General features: G+C 46.0%; 2 protein-coding genes across 11 annotated transcripts in view; one reads left to right on the top strand and one right to left on the bottom strand.

Moving 5' to 3' along the window:
- The window catches only part of LOC102448694 (leucine rich repeat containing 8 VRAC subunit B), a 57,306-nt gene extending 53,959 nt beyond the window's left edge, over nt 1-3,347 (bottom strand). For all 5 annotated transcript variants that reach the window (XM_075936422.1, XM_075936430.1, XM_075936429.1 and 2 more), the window contains exon 1: nt 3,209-3,347. The gene's annotated coding sequence lies outside the window, so the exon portion shown is untranslated. The remainder of the gene's footprint in view (nt 1-3,208) is intronic.
- KYAT3 (kynurenine aminotransferase 3) overlaps nt 3,251-23,762 on the top strand; it is a 53,861-nt gene continuing 33,349 nt past the window's right edge. For 2 of the 6 annotated variants that reach the window (XM_075936439.1, XM_075936438.1), the window contains exons 1-3: nt 3,259-3,389; nt 18,020-18,120; nt 22,413-22,471. In XM_075936439.1, coding sequence (XP_075792554.1) covers nt 18,022-18,120; nt 22,413-22,471 — 158 coding nt within the window. In that variant the 5' untranslated portion in view covers nt 3,259-3,389; nt 18,020-18,021. Of the gene's footprint in view, nt 3,390-17,520; nt 17,646-18,019; nt 18,121-18,153; nt 22,195-22,412; nt 22,472-23,762 lie in introns of those variants that run through there. The other 4 variants (XM_075936440.1, XM_075936444.1, XM_075936442.1 and 1 more) reach the window with 4 other exon arrangements.

The following is a 23,762-nucleotide window of genomic DNA, read 5'->3' as shown; positions in this document are numbered from 1 at the left end:
TCCATGAGTATTACTGACATGCTAGGCCTCCTAGTAGCTTTACATCAGACCCCTGAAAATCAGAAAATGGATTCTCCTATCCCTCTCATGCATAATTCCCCATCCAAATAACATTTATCTATAGAGCCCTGCGTGTATACAAAATGTGTATCTGCATCCGGATCCACAAAAATGAGCCAGGAATATCTGCATCCATATCCGCAGATGCGGATATCTGCAGATATAAGGCACATAGGTGCAGATTTGCAGGGCACTACTTATCTGTGGTGCTAGATGTTATGAAATAAGAATCGGGGTTAAGATCCAATATCTTGCAATATCTATGTACCATTGTAACAGGAAAATTAATGCTGTTTCTTCTAACCCAGCCAGGTTCTATGATACTGGACCTGAAAAAATCACAACATTATTGTGTACAGAAAAGCTATTTAAATCATATTTAGAAGTTTCTAAAATGTTGCAGTATGTGGCTAACATGGGAGATGGTCCCATCCACAGGATGACTGGGGCAGCAGTCGTGGGGCTCCCCAATGCACAGGGCCTAGAGTAGCTGCCCTGAACTGTCCTATAGATGGGGCAGCTCTGGCTATCACATGGTACTGCAGCAAGGCCTGGCCTACACTACAGAGTTAGACTGACATAATTACTCAAAAGTGTAACTGCAAGAAACTCCCACCTATGTAAGTCATTCATTGCATTGACTAAGGCTATGTCTACACTACAGGCCTTACAGCAGCAGTTGTACCACTACAGCTATGCTGCTGTAAAGTGTCCCATGTAGTTGCTTCTCCTGCTGGCGTAATTAAACTACCCCTCTGACACTGTGCTGTCCACACTAGGTTTGCCAACTTTCTGCTCGCACAAAACCAAATGCTCTACCCTCATCCCTTCCCGGAAATCATGCCCTTTCCATGCCCCTTCTCCAAGGCCCTGACCTCACTTACTACATTCCCCCTCCCTCAGTGGCTCACTTTCCCTCATCCTCACTCATTTTCACTAGACTGGGGCAGGGGTTTGGGGAGTGAGGGCTCTCTACTGTGGGTGCAGGCTCCAGGGTGGGGCCATAAATGAAGGGTTCAGTATGTAGGGGGGTGGCTCTAGACTGGGAGATGGGGAGTGGGAAGGGGTGATGGGTTTGGGTTGCAAGAAGGGGGTCTCTGGATTTGGGTGTGTGTCTCAGGGCTAGGGAAGAGGTTGGGGCAGAGGGTTGGCACTCAAGGTTAGGGCACAGCTCCTGGGCAGTGGTGAAGCAGGGTTAAGGCAGGCTCCATGCCTGTTCTGACTCTGTGCTGTGCCCTGGAAGTGGCCAGCAGGTCCAGCTCCTAGACAGGGGGCCCGCTGTGCCCATGTGCTGCTCTCACCAATAGGCACCACCCCAGCAGCTCACACTGGCCACCATTCCTGTCCAGTGGGAGTGCAGAGCCAGTGCTTGGGGTAGGGGCAATGCATGGAGCCCCTTCTTAGGAGCTGGACCTACCAACCTCTTCTGGATGCAGTGTGGAGCCAGGACAGTAGGGACTAGCATGTCTTAGCCTTAGAACACTGCCGATCAGACTTTTAACAGCCCAATCTGCAATGTTGCCTGGAACTGTCAGGCTCCTTTTTCAGCTGGGCATTCCAGTCAAAACCCTAGTCCACACCAGCACTTTTGTAGGAGAAACTTATGTTAGTCACAACTGAGAGCCACTCTCAGAGTATGTCTAGACTGCCATACATACCCACGTGTGTACTTAGGGTCGTGGGCAGGATTGTACATGGATATCTAGCCTATGTTGCTGCAGCTACACTGCTATTTTTAGCAAGTTAGCTTGGATAGGCCTGCATGGGCTACAATTGTATCTTCCTATTGCTGTGTAGACATACCTCCAGAGTGGTTGAACCATGTGGCCCCACCACAGAGAGAGAAGAAGCCATGCAGTCAGGTAAAGGATCCACTCCCGGAGGACAAAATAGAGTCTAAAGTGTAGCTTGTCCTGTGACTATAACAGTTATAAACTTTCCCACTCTCTCAAATTTTTATACAGTTGAATTTATTATATTAAATCATCTTGATTTTACAAGTAGCAAGAGCAAAAAAATAAAACAATAGCATGTTGTAGGAATGTTTATAAAATGTCATAAAAATAGCTCTTCTATAAATATATTACATGACCAACCTCCCTGCTGGTGTGGTGTGACAGAAAAACTTTATTGGCACTTTTTTGCAATTATATGCAACATTAATTTGTGGCTTTGCCATTTGGATATAGCAGCTAACCATCCAAGTGCTGTACTAGTGCTTCTCTGAAGTTTTAGTTTTGTTAGCTTACATTTAAAAACCAAATGTTATGGTTGTGAGAAGAATCTAAATTGTGAACCAAGTTTCTTGATACATTTGGATAAAGAACACTGAGAGAACTTAAATAACATCAGACTTCCATTTCACCTTGATCTCTTCTGCTTATCCCATCCTGCTCCCCATTTTCTCCTTCCTTTTTTGCCTATTTGTGTATGTCTTTATTATTGTCACCCCTTCATCTGAACACATTATGTCTGCAATATCATCTGACTTTATTTTGGCTGGTCTTGCAGCTTTGCATGATTGCATAAATTGATTGGCTATCCTGTGACTTGTGTGGTATTTGGTGCCCCACAGAAGCTGTACACTGTTTATCATTTTGTATTTTTAATAATCGTGAACATTAATAAACGGTTAATTCACACACACAAAACAATCCTAGGAAACCTGAACAGGTAGCAACCTTAGCCACATACCCTACATGCAGGGTACAGCAGTGGTTCTCAAGCTTTTGTACTGGTGATCCCTTTCACACAGCAAGTCTCCCGGTGCAACCTCCCCTCTCCCTTTATACATTAAAACTATTTAAAATATATTTAACACTATTATAAATGTTGAAGGTGAAGGAGGGTTTGAGATGGAGGCTGGCAGCACAGGAACCCCCATGTAAATACCTGGCAATACCTCCAATTTGAGAAGGGGGGAGGGATTAATTCCTTTTTGCCGGGGGGGGGGGGAGGGTGACAGCTGTTGTAGGAGAAATGGGTGAGGTCCCGCATCTGTATGGGGAGGGGGGAGGAGGAATTACATGCCCTGGTTGCAACTTGCTCTAGACTAGAGAGCGGGGCATTTCTCTGCAGGGGGTGGGTCCTTAGGGGCAGTGACGGGGAAGGAGGGAGGGGAGCCGCTCGCGCGGGGAGGGCCACTCACCTGGAACCTGGGGTAGGAGGTCCCGGCCTCGCCCCTCTCTCTGTCCCCGCCCCTCGGGGGGTAGGGGTGGGGGCGCTGAGTCCGGCGAAGCGGAGCCGAGTTGCGTGTCCCCTTCTCCTTGCTCGGGCTGGCTGGGCCGCCGCACGCGCTAGGCGGGAGAGAGGCCGCGCGCGGCCCCGAGGTAAGGAGACCGCGCTGCCGCTCGGCGCCCGTCTGGCCTCGGCGTGCCGCCCAGCCGTGCCTCGGGCTCCTGCGGCCTCCGCAGGGCAAACCAGCCGCTAGTGGCAGGCAGGGGCCTGCACCCCTGGGGGGATCCAGATTCCAGAGAGCTCCCAGGCTAGAGGGGAGGGATCCGGAGAGCTCCCGCCCCGGGCTAGGTGGGGGACATTTCCTACTGTCCTCTACTGTCCAAACTTCGGGGAGCGGGGAGCAGACACCAAAGCTGGAGCTGGATTCTGCCCCTGTCTCTGTTGCAAACAGAGCTCGAAATAGCAAACTGTAATAAGGCTGTAAATCTCACCGGCTGTCCTAACCCTAAATACATCAGTCTGCCAAGTGTAGCGGGGTGGCTGATGGTTTGTGGGCATCCTAACCAAACGGAAACAGAGGAAAGGCATCGTGGCAGATTCAGACCTGACCTATAAGTTAGATTGACTTAGGTACATTGCATGGTGCCTTTTTTAAATTTCACACACTTTCCTCAGCCTGACCTCTGCTAGAAATGCAGCTAGGTCTGTGGAAGAATTCTTCCATCAGTCCAGCAACCAGAAGATGGATGTAGGCCACCCACACAACCACTTCTGTTGACAAAATGTATGTCTTTCAGGGTGTGTCTAGATTACAGTGTTTTTTCGAAAAAAACTTCCCCTGCGTCTAGACTGGTGCCGCATTCTTTCGAAAGTAAATCAAGTTTTTTCAACCACGGAAAACCTCGTTTTAGGAGGAATAACGCCTTTTTTCAAAAGTGCTCTTTTGAAAAAAGGCGCTACGTAATGCAAACTGTGCTTTTTCGAAAGAGAACATCCAGACTGCCTGGGTACTCTCTCAAAAAAGCGGCTTGCTTTTTCGAAAGTATTGGTTGTAGTCTAGATGCTCTTTTCCAAAAGAGGCTTGCAGTCTAGATGTAGCCTCAGAGATGTGAAAAAACACTCCCTTCCCCCAGCGACAGTTTTCACTGACATAAGTGGTAGTGTGAACAGTGCCACCTCGACAGGAGAGCGTCTCCCACCAACACAGTTACTGCCATTTACAGAGGAGGTTTTATTATATTGACCAGTTGACATAGAGCAGCTACATGAATGTAAGTGCTGGAATTAAGGCTGCTGGGGGTATTGCAGCACACCCTGACTTGACATGGTTGCTATTGTATCCAGGGTTTACAGTTTGGTTCAGTGGCTCTCAGTATCCCACAGTATGCAGATTATTCCAGTACATGAGTTATCATACGCTGGTGCAGCTACGTCAGTATGGCTATACTGCTGCCAGCTCACTAGTGCAGATATAACCTTACTCAGCAATAAAATAACCCCTTCCGTCACTCTAATAAGCATCCTAGAGCTTGTCTACATGGGAAAGGTTTATGGCGCGACAACCCAGAGACTGTTCCTATTGAAGTGTGACAAAAGTCGCAAAAAGTGCCCAAGGTTGGTGACAAAAAAGTCAATTTTCATGACTTTTGTTCCTCTTCCTCTTTTTCCTGTTGACAGCCATGCAGTGTGTACTACAAGAGGGTTTGGGGTTTGTTTGTTGAGTTTATTGAGCTCCACAATGGATGTTTCCCACAATGGTCGATTAGCCTCTCTGGCCAGTGCTTTGAACTCTGCTGCTCTGCATCCACGTAAACATGTAAATAGAAATGCGTCCATCCCTTGGCAAGCCTCTGGGAACTTTAAAATCCATTTCCTACTGATTGCCCCAGCATGGTGGGTTCCTCATGCCATCTTTTCAGGGAAACGGGGTGACTCTCACTCAAGATGCTCACTTGCTTGGAGCACCCAGAGATTATGGATCTTATCAGTATGGGATAAAGAATCGGTCAACTCAGGAAAAGATCTGGGGGGACAGAGGGGACCTAGCAAAGGATGTTTTGCAACATTCAATGCTCCAGATTGAGGAGAGGGAGGAAAGGCAGGCCAGGGAGATGAAAGCTAGAACAGAAGTTACTGAGCTAATGGTAAAGCTCATTGAAGACCAAACCAAGACGCTGAAGTGTCTGATTAAGGTGCTCAGCTCATGGAGAATTCTTTACCTAGCAACCCTCTCTCTATGGCCACATAGAAGCCTCCTGAGCAACACATGCAAAGTTCTGTATCCAGCAGCCCTCCCTCCTTGTCCGCACACTCCTTGTCACTGTCTGGTGATGTTTTATTTGCCAGCTTACTCTACCACCACCCCAGCAGTGACTTTGACAGCTGAATGTTAACACAATTGTGAGGTTTTCCTCTACTCTTACCCTCCCTTACCAGCAAGCATTCACACTATGTGTGTGACCATGATTGAAAGAGTTCAGTAAGGATAAAACTGATTCAGGTTTCAATGAGTTTATTTTGAGTGACACTATCCATACTAATCACTTTGGCCCTTGTGGAAGCCTGCTGTATCCCTTGGTTTTATGGCAATGCCTTACTCAGGATGGATAGCGGGATGAGGCAGGGAAGCAATCTTAAAATATAGGCGTGTCAGTGCCCCTCATTGTCAAGGGTTCTTCAGAGCCTCCCTGATGTTGATGTCCATTCTATGAGCTACTCTGATAGCCCGAGTGTCTGGCTGTTCAAACTATGTGTCCAGGTGCTGTGCCCCAGTTCTCTACCCACAGGCAAACACTTCACCCTTATTCTCATACAGATTATATAAGCAACCACATGTGATCACAACCATGGGGATATGATCCTCCTGAAAGTCCATCCTGCCATAGAGACATCTCCATCTAGCTTTCAATCTGCCAAAGGCACATTCAACAACCATGCGGCATCAGCGTAGCTTGTGGTTGAAGCACTTCTTACATTGAAGCCTCACGTAAGGTTTCATGAGCCAGGGCTGCAAGGGATAAGCCGGGTCACTGAGGATCACTATGAGCATTTCCACATCCCCCACTGTAATTTTGTGGTCTGGAAAGAAAGTTCCTGCCTGTAGCTTTCTTTATAGTCCCTTGTTCCTGAAGATGCATGCATCATATATCTTTCCAGTGCTGCATTTATGTCTGTGAAATGCCCACGGTGATCCACAAGTGCGTTAAGCTCCATTGAAAAGTACCCCTTCCAAATGCTGAACTCTGTGGCAAGGTGGGATGGTTTTATAATGGGACGATGTATGCCATTGATTGCCTCAGCTCAGTTTGAAAAGCCCATTTTGCAAAGCCAGCAACTATATAATCCATATTTCCCAGAGTCACAGTTCTATGTAGAAAAATGTGTTTTATTGCCCTGCAACACTTGCAAAAGTGCTGCCTCAACCATAGGCTTCCCCATTTCAAACTGATTTGCAACTGAACGGTAGCAACTGAGAGTCAAGAGCTTCCACAGAACAATCACAACATGCTTCTCTGCCGAGAGCACCTCTCATTCCGGTGTCTGCACCGTAGTTCAGGGACCAGCTCATTGCATAGCTCTAGGAAGGTTTCTTTGTATACCGGAAAGTTCTGTAGCCACAGCTCTTCATCCTATACCTCCAAGACAATGTGATCCCACTACTCAGGGTGTGTCTACACCATACCCTACGCTAGAAATAAGATACGCAATTTATGCTATGCAAATGGCGTATCTTATTTCAATTTTATTTCAGAATAGCTTATTTTGAAATTTGACGCATCTGCCCAATGCCAAATTTAGAAATAAAGCGCTATTTCGAGCCATCCCTTATTCGTGCAATGAGGTTTACCGGGATGGCGAAATAGCATACCTGTTATTTTGAAAAATATTTTGAAATAATGGGCGGCTTGTTTAGATGCTGGATAGCTATTTCGGGATACCTTGGTATCTCGAAATAGTGGTGCGGTGTAGATATACTCGCAGAATTGGTTTCCCTAGCTCAAAAGCTACACACTACTGTTCACAGCTATCTGTGACAGCCAAAATGCAGTGCCTAGTTGCTGCTGTCTGTGTCACACTGTTGTCTGCATCAAAGTCTTTTTTCTTCTGAGAATAAGTCCAACAGTAGCTCTGCTGCAATGCATGGTGTCGTAAGCACATTGAACACAGCGTAGGAGAGAGTCTGGACATCTGAGATCCATGATTTCTCACTGCAGATGCTGGAGTGTGCAGCAAGGACTGGCAGTTTCAAATGGTGCAAAAGTAAGTCATAAGCTCTGGAAGGGCTGTGAAGCAAAGATGTGGCTGACGGGACGTTTTTCATGTTCCCAAAATGCCTTGTGCTATATTGTGTGTTCCCACAGTGCCTAGCGACTGAAGATGACACTCTCATGCATACCCACATTGCTTTGGTCTTTCTGTCAGTGGGGGAGCTCACAATGTGTGCATGATATGTCGACAGAGGATGGCAGTGTAAACATGATGTCTTTTTGCCAACTTTTGCATGTCAACAGTTTTGCATTGCCAAAACTTTCCAGCGTAGACATACCCTAAGCTAGAGTGTTACAGTGGTATAGTCACAGTGCTGCTGCTGCAATGCTTGTTGTATAAACATACCCTGAGGCTGGAATGTGTCAGTGATATGGCCTTTATTTGGTCAAAAAGGCAAATAGGATGCTAGGAATTATTAGGAAAGGCATAGAAAATAAGACCCAGAACATCTTACTGCCCCTGTATAAAACTATGGTACGCCCACATCTTGAATACTGTGTACAGATGTGGTCTCCTCACCTCAAAAAAGATATTTTGGCCTTGGAAAGGGTTCAGAAAAGGGCAACTAAAATGATTAGGGGTTTGGAACGGGTCCCATATGAGGAGAGGCTAAAGAGACTGGGACTTTTCAGTTTAGAAAAGAGGAGACTGAGGGGGGATATGATAGAGGTCTATAAAATCATGAGTGGTGTGGAGAGGGCTGATAAAGAAAAGTTATTTATTAGTTCCCATAATAGAAGAACTAGAGGACACCAAATGAAATTAATGGGTAGCAGGTTTAAAACTAATAAAAGGAAGTTCTTCTTCACACAGCGTGTTGTCAACCTGTGGAACTCCTTGCCAGAGGAGGCGGTGAAGGCTAGGACTAGAATAGAGTTTAAAGAGAAGCTGGATAAATTCATGGAGGTTAGGTCCATAAAAGGCTATTAGCCAGGGGATAAAATGGTGTCCTTAGCCTCTGTTTGTCAGAGGCTGGAGAGGGATGGCAGGAGACAAATCGCTTGATCATTGTCTTCGGTCAACCCTCTCTGGGGTACCTGGTGCTGGCCACTGTCGGTAGACAGGATACTGGGCTAGATGGACCTTTGGTCTGACCCAGTACGGCCATTCTTATGTATGTTCTATTTCACATTGAAAGCATTTTTGCTGTTCTTTATATTACTCTGCTAAATCACAATTGAAAGCGATTAGACCCTCATAATGCACGGTTAAGTTCACATGTAGCCCACTGAGGTTGAGGAAGTTCCATATGAATTTAAGAGGGTTAGTCTTGCCAATCAGATTGCAGGACTGGGGCTACAGGGCCTTCCATTTCTGAGCTGTAAATATTATATGCTTCTGGGTGAAAATAATCAGAAGTGATTAGGCAGTTACTGGTGAAAGCATGAAATAAATATAACATTAAGCAGCTATATAATAACACTAAAGCAGAAATTTAAACTCAACTACCTGCCATAGAGTATTTTTTTTGTTCTCTTTGCATGCAATATGAAAGTAGCATGGAAACAAATAACAAATCTTGCCCAGAATAACAACATAAAAATGGGCTTTCATGCACACAGACAACTTGTGTGTTCTTCCAGAGAATGGCTCACCTGCCCTGATCATACCCTCCAATGTTAACTGTAGCAGTAATTGGACAGTCTCTTGGGTTGACCTGTCTTGTATTTTATAAGTGGTATTAATAAAACTTTGGAGTGGACTCAGAAGAGAGCCTTTCCCAGACATAGCAGCCACATGTGAAGACACACATCTCAGTTTGGCCCATGAAGCACTTCAAATCAGGGGAGAAAGCCAGTCTGAGATATTGACAGCTCCTATATTTGCAAGTCCAACAGAAAATGTGTATATATACACGTTACTTTGGGGATGATGTGTTTGTAGTATTCTTGAGTATCATGTTCCTCACCAAAGCACACAAAGGAATGGGGCTATATACAGTATATAAAACTACATGCAGGCTTAACTCTCAAGACCCTGGAGAGTTTCTTCAAGCTTGAGAACCACAAAGTGTAAAGGAGAATTACAACTGTTATAAACTTTGAGACGTAGCTAGAATGTAAAGTGTTGCTTTTGGTTTTTATTAAAAGCCAACCAACCAACCAACCAACCAAATCCTGACCTAACTTCTGGTCTTTTCCCACTAGATAGCTCTGTTTCTTGGCTACAGACCCTTATGTGAACTACCTTGAGAATCCTGTTGAGTTAGATGTTGGGTAATAATGCCAAAGCTGTTGGTTCTGATACTAGGGCTATGTCTACACTGGCGGGTTCTTGCGCAGGAATGTCTTGCGCAAGAAAATGTCTACAGAACCGCATTGTAAGAACGCTGAGCTCTTGCGCAAGAAAGCGTCCACATTGGTGGGAAGCCCTTGCGCAAGAACGTGTCTCCGGAAGCAAATCGTCCTTGTCAAGAGGTCACCAGCAGCGTCTGTGGACATGCGCCGGACCCCCACTAGGAAACGTACTTAAAGGGACTCCTGGACAGCCATTTCCCTGTGGCTGCATGCTCACACACTCTTTTGAGGGAGCGAGAGCCAGAACAGCACCTGTCACCTCTGTTGCTGGCAAGTGCCCCTGGGCACCCTCGCTGCCACCGTCACAGCCATAGAGCCGGAGGAGGACCCCAGAGAGCAACATCCGCTCCTCATGGCCATTACAGAGGCTGTGGAGCTCTTCCACCAGGGAGCTACATTGCTCCAGCAGGAGCTGGAGACTGGGCAGCAGGTGCAGGACCTCGCCACGGCTGCAGCTGGGCTCGAGCACCTGCACCCCACCACTGACAGGTGCCTCTGGAGCTATGACACCAATGGGGACTGGTGGGAGCGCCTGGCGCTGGGACAATGGGGAGACCAGCAATGGGTGCAGAACTTTTGGATGTGCAGGGGGACATTCCATGAGCTCTGCACCTGGCTTACCCCTGCGCTCCGGAAGCAGGACACCCGCCTGCGCCCTGCCATCCCCGTGGAGAAGAGGGTTGCGATTGGACTCTGGAAACTGGCCACCCCAGACAGCTACTGCTCCATGGCGAACCAGTTCGGGGTGGGCAGGTCCACCGTCGGTGCGGTTGTCCGGCAGGTAAGGCCCTCCGTGGACCATGGACTCGTTCTGGGGGAGGGAAGGGACCAGACCGGGCGGGAGGAGTCTGTAGGGGCAGGGGAAAGCCCCGCACACAGGGGATCACACTGTCCCTCCTGCACACAGCCCCGCTGGTGGGGAGGGGCAGATCCCGGGGGGCAGAGGGCCCTGGCCTGCGTGGGGGGAGGGGCCATCAAAGGGAGGGTGAGCACACTCCAGGGGCCCATGTACACACTGTGTCTCATTCCATGCATCCCTCTGCAGGTCGTCAACACCATCAGTGACGTGCTGCTCCAGAGGGTGATCCGCCCCAGGGACGTGGACACCAGCTTCGCCAGTCTCGGGTTCCCGAACTGTGGGGGAAGCCGTAGACGGGACCTGCATCCCCATCCAGGCGCCAGAGCACCAAGCGGCCCGGTTCATAAACGGGAAGGGCTACTGCTCCGTGGTGCTCCAGGCGCTAGTGGACCACCAGGGCCGGTTCCAGGACATTTATGTGGGGTGGTCTGGGCGGGCCCATGACACTCGCATCTTCAGGCGCTCGGGCCTGTGCCACAGGCTGGAGGCGGGCACCTACTTCCCCCAGCGGGAATTCACCATTGGGGATGTCAGGATGCCAGTGTGCATCTTGGGGGATGCGGCCTACCCCCTGATGGCCTGGCTGATGCAGCCATACACCAGCCACCTGGACCACAGCCAGGCCAACTTCAACAGCCACCTGGAATGGGCCCGCAATCCTGTCGAGTGCGCCTTTAGTCGTCTGAAGGCCCGGTTTAGGTGCCTCCTGACCTGCCTGGACATGGGGGTGCACCACATCCCGGAGGTCATCTCGGCATGTTGTGTGCTCCTGGCCTTCCTCCCGGGTTGGATGGTAGGTGAGGGCCAGGCCTACCACCAGCCCCACATGGCCACCACCTGGCAGACCAACCGCCATGGGATTCGGGTCCGAGAAGCCCTCCGGGTGATGCTGGATCAGGCCCCACAATAGGCCACTCTGACACCTCTGACCGCAGGGATTCCCCTATGCCCCCACTTCCCGCTCCCATCACCACCCCTTCCTACCACCCTTCCCTCTCCTCCCAAAAAATAAAATTCACTTGCTGTACATAAGGCACCTTTTTATTTACATGGGGAAGGGAGTGCACTGTGGGGAGGAGGGGACCCTGAACTGGGAGGAGGGGATCCTGAACTGGGAGAGCTTCATGATGGATAATGGAGGCCTCTCCACCCCCACGGGTGCGGGGGCTCATCTGCCCCTCCTGCCGGGTTGGGGCAGGCTGCACCAGGAGGTGCCGAGGGTGGGGGACCTTGGGAGGGGGCATAGGCAAGGCAGGAGGAGAAGCGGGCGGAGAGCTAGGGGTGGCAGAGGGGGGCCTGGCAGCATTGGGCTGCTGCACAAGGCCCATCCGGTCGGCAATGGTGCCCAGGAGAGTGCAGACACGGTCGCAGCGCTCCACGTACTGGCCCCACACCCGCTCCCGCCACTCCACATCTGCGTGGATCTTCTCTGTCAGAGCATGCTCCATGTGCTCAATCGTGCAGATGTGGCGGTGGAGCAGGTGGTGGTGGTCCCGGGAGTGCTGTGACGGGCCCCGGATCCTTTGCACCAGCGGGATGGGGCTGGAAGATCCCTCGCTGGCTGGGGATCCCACTGCAGGAGAAGCAGAGGAGAGCAACATGGTCAGTGAGCCCTGTCCCAAATGGTGTTCCAGAGCCCCGTGCCCTCCTCCCAGCATGTCACGATGCCCGGGGACAGGTGTGGCTGGTAAGGGGGAATTCCCCTGGGGCAGCAGGAGAGGGGGTCCCAAGGTGGCCCAGGAGCCCCCTTGGGGGGGGCTATTGTGCCTTCTCCAGGGGAAGCTACAGTGTCCCAGAGGTGGCCATGGATGTGTGCTGTGTGCAGCACCCTTTAGGCTGTGTGGGGTTAGGCTGTTAGGCCTGCAACCTTGGGGCTGGCCTACTCCTGGCCAAACCTCCCCCCCCCCCCCCCCCCCGCCCAGTCTGGTCGAGCGGAGTCCTTGGGGTCCTAGGCATGTGCTGGGGTTAGCTGCCGCTTCTCTGTGCCACTTGCCCTGGCTGCATATAGGGTTGCCTGATGGTTTCAACAAAAATATCGGACACACTTGACATTACATGACAGTCTACATTACGTCTTAGTTAAAATATCCCAGACATGTATATTTTCTCATTTTTATCCTCTCAATTTGTTTCCTAAACAGAAAGCTCAAAGAGTGGACTGTCCGGTTCTAAACTGGACACCTGGCAACCCTAGCTGCACTTGTGCAATGTGCTGCTACCTCTCCCCCATCCTGTGGCCCTCTCCCTCTCCCCCCTTCTCCAGCATACTTGCAAATGGTAGCCACTGCACTCACCAGACAATCCGTCGCCGGCTTCGGAGGATGCCCGGGACACATCCTGACAGGTGCTGGGCTGGGATGGTGAGGTCTGGCTGCTGTCCTCTGTCACCTTCTCCTCCTTGTCTGAGGACTGGTCTCCTTCCTCCTCCTCCTCCTCTGGTGGCCTGGGTCGGACCACTGGGTGGCTACTGCCATGTCCACCTGGGTCAGCAGGGAGTGGTCCCTTTGTCCCCCAAGATCTGGTGCAGTCAGTGATACTGGGGACAGGCAGTGGCTCCGCCGCCCCCACGCTCGCTGGCCCGCATGTAGGTGAGGCGCAAGTCCTTCACCTTGGCCCGGACCTGTTCCAGGGTCCAGGCCTGGTGTCCCTTTGCAGCCAGCGCCTGGGCCATCTGGGCAAAAATGTGTGCATTTCTCCTCCAGGACTTGGGGTCCCGGAGGGCCTCCTCCTTTCCCCAGAGGTCCAGGAGGGCAGTCACCTCGGTGGTGCTCCAGCATGGAGCCCAGCGCTTGGTGCCCCTTCAGGCCTGCTGGGTGCTCTGGGGTGGCTACTCCATGGGGTCTGAGGGACCTGGCTGTGGCTGGGCAGCTGCCGTTTCTCCCTGTGGCTGCTACCCGGGCGGCACGTGGCAAATGGCTGTGCTCTGTGCCTGTGCCTTTAAGGGGGGGCCAGTTAGGGGGAACCAATGAGTGGTGATTGCCTGTATGGAGTGTCGGAGAGGCCACCTGTGTTTTTCACTGGAGGCCAATTCTTGCGCAAGTACTCGCTTGCTGAACGGCCACACTGCCCTCTTGCGCAAGAGCACCTGCGCAAAAGAGCTTAAGCCTGATAGAAAACAGCATGGCTCTTGCTCAAGGAGCTGTCTCTTATCACACCGTACTGTACATTTACTTGCGCAAGAGCGGATGGGCAGTGTAGACGCTCTGTGGATTCTTGCGCAAGAAGCCGTGAGTGTAGACATAGTCTAGGTGGCTTTGCCAGGAAGAGGCAGGTACAGGAGAGCAGTTTGTGGGTAAGTGGTGCAAAGCAGGGAGTAGGTAGGGATGGTTGAAATCTGATCTTGGCTGGAGAGGAAGAGTGTTCAGCTGAGTACACCAGGCAGCAGTGGGATACAGATGCTGAGCAGAGAACTGGGGAGCTGCATGAGAGGAAAACCAAGAGGCAGTTTACTTGAATGAGGGGAGCAGGAGGACCAGAGGACAGCACTAGAGATTTCCAGAAAGAGGGAGTAAGAGCTATCACTAGTTATTTTCTCTTCCAGTTTGCTCTAGGGACTAGAGTAGTCAGGGGCATGAATTTCAGAGGTGTGATTCATCCAAAGCACCCTTTGATTACAACCAAAGGTGCTCGGCTTCTGTGAAAATTGGGCCCCTAGAGTCACTGCTTTTTGCCCAAACAGGACCTGTCCTAGGTAGTCTGGCCACTTAGTTCAAAAAGGGAAAGCAAGAAATTTAAGACACAATAATTTAACATCTCATCCCTCTCTACCACAATAAAAGAGCAACATTTTTATTTCTAAGGACGAGGCCATCTAACAAGTCTTGTTTCATGGTTACTACATGCCGAGCTCTGGGCTCTTTATCTGTTCATGTTGTCCAACAAAATATTGGTAATTTCCCCCCCACTGTGCCCTTCATAAAACTTTCACAATTTAGTTGTATTTTAACAGTGATAACAAAGTTCTCCCAATGTTTATTTCCAGATGTACTTATTGATAGATATTTAACATCTGCAATGCCCTGTTCTACAGCATAATGTATGCTGCTTCTTGCTGTGATCAGACTTCCACTTGCTTTTCTGTATGGTGCTTATCATACTTCCTTTTTTGGTATATCACATATTAAATCACATACATACCTGAGTAACTTCACTCACTTGTATGTGCAAAGATTTGCAAAATTTCAGTCCTTGTTTCTACTTCTGTTCTGGTCTCATCTCCTGTTTCTGTTAGCAACAGCAGTGCAAAGCAGGCAAGCCGTACTATGGAATAATAGCTGAAAACATTTGATGTAGTGCTGCATTAGAGTTACAGGAAGTCTGTCTATGCCCTAGTACAGTAGTTGGAAAAATAATACCATTGTGTGATCTTATAACATCAATGTGGTTTATACTACTACAGCAATTCTCAAACTTAAGCAACGTGAGGACCTCCATTTTTATTTAAAAATTTTACAGATCCCCAAATCTCCCCCTAGTTCTGGCCCCGCTAGGGATGTGAATAGTTAACTGGTAAGCCTCATCCTTAGCGAATGAGACTTAACATCTTCAATTAACCAGTGGGGAATAGAGCAGCTTGCTGCCCGCCGCAGGCAGGGGTGCTTCAACCCAGCTGGAGCAGCCCCAGTCTGTGATAAGCCCAGTTGGGCGCACTGCAGGCAGGGGCACTCCAGCCCACCTGCCAACCCCACCTTTAATTGGATTTTACATCCTTAGTCCCTACTCCACCCCTGCCCCCAAGGTTCTACCTATACCCTACCTCTTCCCAGACCCACTCCACCCTTGCCCCTCCTCTTCAACATTTCTTTCTGTCCCTCCCCCCTGAGCACATCTGGTCCCTGCTCTTCCCCCTCTCTCCCTGTGCCTCGTGCACACTGTGGAACAGCTGTTTCCCAGTACAGGCAGTCCCCAGGTTACATGGATCCGACTTACATCGGATCCCTACTTTCAAACGGGGTGAGGCAACCCCGCACTAGCTGCTTCCCCCCAGCAGACCAGGGAGACGCGGAGCGGCGTTTCTCAGCAGACACCTCAGCTTGAGAATAAAGGACTGAGGGAAGTGAGGTGTGGGAGAATAAAACTGAGCTCTGGAGAAATGTTTGGCTAGAGTTTCCCCTACAATATGTACCAGTTCCGACTTACATACAAATTCAACTTAAGAACAAACCTACAGTCCCTATCTTGTACGTAACCCGGGGACTGCCTGTATGTGGGAAACACAGGGAAGGAAGGAGGGGAAGGAGTTGATTAGCAGGCTGGTGGGGTCTGCAAACCTAATTTTGAAAAATACCATACTGCTACATTGATAAAATAAATGAAATATACACGAACTGGCCTTCAAAACCTGGGCTGATTTCACAGTTACTGTAAATGAACATAACATATATGGACTAAGTAGTATGTTGGAAAAAAGTCTGCAAAAGTAGATACAGATCAAACTCAACACATCTGTCTTTTTCAGTTTTCAGTCAGATCTGCTGACTTGTGTCAAAAATAAGTTTTGTTGTGTTTTATTTCTGTTAACTCAGCAGTTCTCAGAGTTGAGGAAGTTACTGGGTATTGTTTCTGTTTCTGGATTGCCAATAGAATTGTTTGCTACCTTCAATCAGCTACAATGCTGCAAATTGTTAAAGAAAGTTGGACTGCCCAGATGTCAATGAAGGTCTAATTTGGCCTGCAATACCCTTATTACTGAAACATTGCTGCCTGAGATTGAAATAAGCTAGCTATCTTGACTGTAAAGTCTGAGACAAAGTTTGTAGTTCTGGTATGTGATGGTGATGGGATTCAGTATATTTTTAACTGGACACATTTGTTATGGAGTCATTGAAACAATAAATATGGAAGTTCAAGATGGTTTTTAAAAACAAATTTAGTACAAACCAAATTTTAAGGACTAGTTACAATCATTTTGTCTTGACAGAGGATACTGAACTTCTGTGCTCTCCTGGAGTTAATTCTGACCTTTTTCATTTTATCTGAATTGTTTCCATTTAGTTTGTAGTCCACTAAATCTTTCTAGTGCAGGTATTTATGGGAAGGCTACCTCTTTTTAAAAAAAGACAGTATTTATCAGATTCCCTCTGATATTTCTTTGAATTCTCCATTGGCCATACAGTCTGCAGTTTTCCTGTGTTTGTTCTCTAATCATTTAGCTTTGCAGAACAAAGTTAATTATACAGTATTGCTGTGACGTAGCAGTTCAGAAGTAGATCGGTTAGATTATATTGTTTTTCTCTAATACATTCCAATGATTTTGACATTGTTATCCAATACATTTGCTTAAATACACATTCTAAGAGTGGCTTTTATTCTTTCCTTTCTGTGGTCATGGATTACTGGGCCCATTTTTCAGCCAAGTAAATCATCTGTTACTCCATACAAAATATCTTCTATGGGTGTATTATTTTTTGCTCTTATGAATTTGATGTTGCCAAAGCAGTTTAAACTTTATAGTTACTTTTTTGTAAAAAGATCTAAATAATACATAGCCCATTGCTCCTCTGCCTTTTAAATGTATTAGGAGCCTGGCACCTTTTAATACTTTCAAAAAGCAGAGGTGCAGCTTCTGGGACTGGGTGTGAGCTGGGAATCAGCTGATTCCTGGCTTGCACCTGGTCCCCAGCTCCCCCAGAGATGGTGTTGGAGAGAACTGGCTTTTAAGCCAGCTTCCCCCAGTACTGGCTCCTGCTCCGCCCTTTTGCTGCCTCTCTCTGATGGGGGGAGGGGCAGGAGGCAATTAACTACTCGACTTGTCGCTTACATCCCTGATAAGTACTTTAAAATAAGTCCCCTTAATAGTTTTCGCAGGTGCTCACTACCAACTGTGACAGTGATTTTCTTTTTATTTGTTTATGTGAGAACTTCTACATAAAAAATCCATCTGAAACCACCAACTTGTTTTAAATCCTCTACTGAAGAGCCATCAGATGTTGATAATTTTCAGATGTTACTGATCTGGCTGGATGTGAAGTAATGGATTAAAGACAAGTTTCCATATCCCATTAGTAATCCCGTAGGTGTCTAGATTTTGGATTTAGAGTTTCATTTTTGTTCTATTTTCATCCATCTCTTGATCCATTTAATTCAGGTCTGTTAAATAGATTAAAACTTCTTTTTGCCTGATATTAAAAATGTCTTGCAAATTACGATTTAACAAGTTTCACCCTTATATTAACGTGTGATAAGGAAATGATCTGTTATGGTTGGTATGGGGAGAGGTGAGAGAAGACGAAAAATCCCAGGCTCTAAAATTGCTTAACTTTGTATACGAAATGTACATGTCTGGTCTTGCATCTGTAAATACTTGATAAAGGTTTATGCTTTTTTTAAAAAAGGAATCTTATGAATTATTGTGCAGGCATGTTTTTTGCTCTACAAAGCCTCTGCTGCCTTGGCATTAGGACAAAGCTACTGAAGATAGTTCATCCTGTAAGATTCTTCAGATTTTCGACCTCTGCGGTATGTATTCCATCAATTCATAGATTACACTATATGTAAGTCACACAGTATTTATTTTAGAGGTGTACTTATTTTGTGATGCTGCTAGGAAGCATATATTGGATTGGATGCCTACTGTGAGAAAGTCCGCAAAGCATTATGTTTTCTGCAGTTACATTTTATTCATTTATTGTTGCCTTAATCCCAGACACTAATATGAAAATGGCAATAAATTATTGTGCAAATCAATCAGATGTTAAACCACACTAGCATGATAATACCAGGGGGTTCTTGCTCTACATTTTGATTTCATGCTTTAAAGATAGTATTAATGGACCCGAGGGGGGAAAGATGGTATTGTGGTTAGGGCTAACCTGGGACTCTGGGGTGATGTGTTCACTTATCTCCTGTGCAATAGATTTTGTGTGTGACTTTGGGTAAATCAGTTTCTCTGGCCCAGATCCACAATTTTAGACCACTGAAACTCAGTACCATCACCTAACCTTGTAGGTACCTACCATGTAGGTCCCTATATTTTTACTGTAGAAGTTCTGTAGGTGTCTGAGTTACCATTTCTGAGTACTGTATATGCATTGCTACCTTGCTTAGGTGTCTGGATGCCCATCTCCTGCCTAAACCCCGATATTCACAAACCAGGGGATGGCAGGCATCTGCCCAACAGCCCAGTACAATAGGCACACTCAGAATGTCTAATCCTTTTTTTGAATCTTGTTAAACTCTTGGCATCCATAATCATTCATGGCACTGAATTCCACAGGTTACATATGTATTGTGTGAAAGTAATTCCTTTTATCAGTATTGAACATATTACTTTTCACTTTCACTGGATGTCTTCTTGTACTTCTATTGCAAGAAAGGATAAATAGGAGCATCTTCTCTGTCTCATTCCCTCTTATTCATCTCCTTTTATTGCTAATGGGCTGAAAGTGCTTGGAGACCATACATTTAGATGTTGAATGGGGAATACCTTGTGTTGTTTCACACTAAGAACATAAGAATGGCCATACTGGGTCAGACCAAAGGTCCATCTAGCCCAGTACCCTGTCTGACGACAGTGGCTAATACCAGGTGTCCCAAAGGGAGTGAACTGAACAGGTACTGATCAAGTGATCTCTCTCCTGCCATCCATCTCCATCCTCTGACAAACAGAGGCTGGGGACACCATTCCTTACCCATACTGGCTAATAGCCATTAATGGACTTAACCTCCATGAATTTATCTAGTTCTCTTTTAAACCCTCTTCTAGTCCTAGCCTTCACAACCCCCTCAGGCAAGGAGTTCCACAGATTGACTATGCGCTGTGTGAAGAAGAACTTCCTTTTATTTGTTTTAAATCTGGTGCCCATTAGTTTCATTTGGTGGCCCCTAGTTCTTGTATTATGGGAACAAGTAAATAACTTTTATTATTCACTTTCTCCACACAACTCATGATTTTATAGACCTCTATCATATCCCCCCCTTAGTCTTCTCTTTTCCAAGCTGCAAAGTCCTAGTCTCTTTAATCTCTCCTCATATGGGACCCATTCCAAAACCCTAATAATTTTAGTTGCCCTGATTCTCTTAGGGCGAATTATGATTCTGCTGGCATTTCACCTTAGATAAATCATTTCCATTCCCTAGCTTGAAGGTCGGTAGAAGCAATGATGTAATTGAAAGTGTGTCATATGGTATAAAATAAGGAAATCCTCAGCATTCTCCCTAGCATGAGGACACTCTTCCAGGGAGAAAAAAACAACACTGCTTAAGTAAGTTCTGTCCTTAATCCTACTTAATTTTAGTAATTTCAATTCATCGCTTAGTTTTTTTGAAGTAAGCAACACTAGAACCCAAACTGAGCTAAGGTCCTTGAGAGCTAATACAGGGTCAGCAATTCCATTTTATGACATCAGAATCAAAACAAAGATGAAGGTACACAGAGGGGGAAGCCCTAGCTATTATCAGTTGAACATAATATGTTCTGTGGTAGGAAAGCTGTAACAGGCAAAGGCTTCTTTTAGTTCTCAGTAAGATTTCAGCCAGGAGAGAAATATTTATTACAGTTTAAGCTTACTCTGATTCAGTCATAACAGTCCTGCTATTGATCAGCCTGTTGTGGTTAGCTAATTGAAGTGATTTAAAGAGTTAATCAATACAGTGAGCTTCCTGCTGGACCACACAGATCCTGTATACTAACTAGAGAGATTCAGGGCTAGACTTCTCAGCTCTACGTAGTAAAAAAAGGAACCTACCATGTGAAAGCTGCTAAACGTGCTTATTTGAAATATGCATAATAAAATAATCCATATTATTACTGTACAGGAGTGTATTATGGCCAAACACTAATCTCAGTCTGCATTGTGCTCTTCAATGCAAAGTTTGAGGACTCTTTTAGGCACAGGCACCTGCATATGCAAGTTTAATATAGGAAACCCATATTTAACCAAAACTACCGCTTAACTGCAATTTGGATATATCTCTTGGCAAGAATCCCACATTTTCTTGCCAACTACTCCAAAACAGATTTGATGTCTTGTTGGAATAAATGGGACCTGTACTATGCTGATGAAATTCATGCCATATGTCTGAGATTAGAATTTTGCCCATGCAATAAAAATAGAATGAAAGAAGTGATATGACATCATAGGCCTCTATTCTGAAAACACCTGCAACATATGCTTAACTATACTAGCACAAACAGTCCAAACAAAACCAGTGGGTACGACACACACTAATAATAATGTTGAGTATGTGTATGTTTGCAGGACTGAGGCCTGCTGGTGTTTAATTAGGTGGAATAAATGGGCCAAAGGTGTTAACCTGACCCAGATATTATCCAACATTAAGCATTTTTAAACAAGGGTCAGGGTTTGGCATAAAAAACCCTCAGCCTGCTTAGTACAGTGCCATGACACACACACCATTACAAATCTTTATAAGGCTTTATTAAAGATACAGAAAGAATGAAAAACAGTTAAAGCATTTGAAATGTCAAATAAGCTTTTTCCTTTTAAACACGCAACATCCCTTGTTTCCTTTCTGTTTAGCTAAACAGGGAATTTTTTTGTTTGTGGACAGTCTCTTGGACCAGAGGTCTCAAACCCCCAGCTCGTAGGCCATCCCTGGATGGAGTAATTGCTCAGTTTGGCTAGGGACTCCCCGTGGACCAAGGAGGGTGGGGCTGTCTGTTACCTGCCCTCAAACCCTGCTCCTTCCCACCATCGCCCTGCCCCCCATGGAACCCCACTCCCAAGGATGCAGCTTTGGGGATCACTAGGATGTGGGGTCCTGGCACTGCATAGAAACAGCTGTCATGCCCCCCTGTGCTAACTGCAAGGAAGTTTTTCTTACTCTCTCCCTCTTTTAGGATTTGTTTTTTTGTTTTGTAAACTTTAAAGATACCATGATTATTGGGTCTGGTTATCCCTGGTTTTATTGGGGGTCCTTGGAGATCTACTATATGTGAATTTTCTCAGTCCTTAATTGAAGGGCGTGTGTTGAATTTATAACAAAAATGTTTTCTCCTGCTCGTTTAAAATGTTTTTAGTAGTTCTGAATAAAAATCCTTTCAATGAATCTTAATGACTGTCGCAAACTGCTTTACTTGCAAGGTCCATTTCTTTGATCTTGCCTTTTTTAACAAACACATAGCAACATTATATAACGTGTACATAAACTGCCAGAACAAGAAGCTCCACTGCACTCACTTCTCTGCGGGGGAGGAAAGGGAAGAAGGAGAGAGGAAACCACAACAGATGTCTGCTTAGTTCACTACCAGAAAGTGCTCAGATACTCTGGAGATCAACATAGTGGAAGAAACTGTGTAGAACAGAATAATGTTTGATTTCCATGGTATCTCTGGTGTCATAATCCTATCTGTTCTGAACTTATATCTCCGATGTCATAATCCTATCTGTTCTGAATTTACCCATAGATTTCTCTAGAGAAAATTGAGTAGAAAATATAGATGTTTTTCAAAAAGTGTACAAACCATTTTTTCCCTGTTGTAGGTAACTAGCAAAAGCTGTTGCACTGAATTCTGCTGTGACCTCTATCCTTTCCCTGACTTCAGTGAGTTTGTGAGGGGTAATTGATAATGTAAGGCATTTTGGTTATTTTCAGGTTACACTAAAATCAAACTATCATCATCCATTAAGACTTTTATAATATCAGTAGCATTATATTCTTGAATTTGTTCAGTTATGGTGTCTTTGGAAGAGCATATCGGAGTTTTCATTCAGTGTTACAATGTCTAACAATATAAGACGTTGTCATTCTTAACAAAACTCCTTTGTCTATGTATTTTGATCTCGTAGACAATGGCCTTCAAGCACAAAAACACAAAACGAATTGAAGGGCTCGATGTCAATGTGTGGTAAGTGACATATTAAAATATATGCAGAATTCTAAAAGTCAGCTAGTGTGTTATCTTTTCTAATCTGATTATGTATCCAGCATCTCAGAAGTATGTATCTCTTGTTAGCCTTGATGTTGAATTGTAGCCACACGTATGCCTAAAAGGTAGATTCAGTGGATCAAATATGGTGGTGAAGGTGTGAATTAAGCCAATACAAGGTCATAAGCTGTGACTAAGTTTGAATTCTGCAGTGCAGAATGAACCAATGTAAAACAAAGTTAATTCACAGCAGGGATGCTAGAACAGTTTGTATAGGGGGATGCTGGAAACTGTTGTACCAAACTGTAAACCCTGTATATAATGGAGATCACTTCAAGCCAGGGCTAACAGCAGCACCCCCCAGCACTCATAGTTTCAGGTGGTTTGATTCTCAGATATAGTCGCACCTACAGATTTATAGTTTTGTTGAACAATTTAGCTTAATTAATTTATACCTGTTTAATTTAACCATCTTGAACCTGTCACTGTAGAAATTAACTTACTATATTTTATTGTTTTTATCCAGAACTTACATTGGTCTCAAAATAGCCTCAGTGGATCAGTCAATGTGTCATTGCCAATTAGCGGAATTTCATTAGTTTGTAACATTACCCAAGGGGTTGGACAGATTATTTAAATGCACTTACTGCCCTCTTGAAAGTGACCATTCTGTCTCAGACCCATCACAGCAGTCTCTGTAATTGATGTCTGTGTCTGTGAAATTGTAATCACAGTTTTTATCTGGTTAACATTTGGCTGGTGAGAGAAGGGCAGAAGGAAAGAGCACACATAAGAGAAGAACAAATTGCAGTTTAAAGATGCTATAGTTAGCTTTTGGTAGGATTAAAGGAACAACTATCAAACTATGAAATCACTATAGCAGTGATTCTGAACTCGTTTCAGTCCACGGACCAGCAGGCCAATCAAAACATTTTCGTGGACCACCTCCTTTCTGAGACATGATAAAAAAGAGCAGACAACAAACATTTTGGTTTGAAATTTATTTTTTACTAACAGATTGTTGGATTCTCTTCTCACTGACAAGCTTTTCAATGTTTGGAGTGGTACTTGAAGTGCTAGCTTCATTGAGTCATTCCCCAAGACTTTGCAACAAATAACACATTGTGGCAAATCCACGCCTTCTTTTTCTTGACAAGTGAAGCCAAATTTGATGTAGTCCTCCGAATACTTGAGCTTGACATTTCTTCCTGTTGTTGCCATTATAAACAAACTACACCACATCTGTAAAACAGCACATGTAGCACAAGAC

Source organism: Pelodiscus sinensis, chromosome 9 (genome assembly GCF_049634645.1).
Source record: "Pelodiscus sinensis isolate JC-2024 chromosome 9, ASM4963464v1, whole genome shotgun sequence".
NCBI classification, from domain to species: Eukaryota; Metazoa; Chordata; order Testudines; family Trionychidae; genus Pelodiscus; species Pelodiscus sinensis.
Note: the sequence above shows the minus strand (reverse complement) of the source record. Positions and strands in the feature narration are given on the sequence as shown.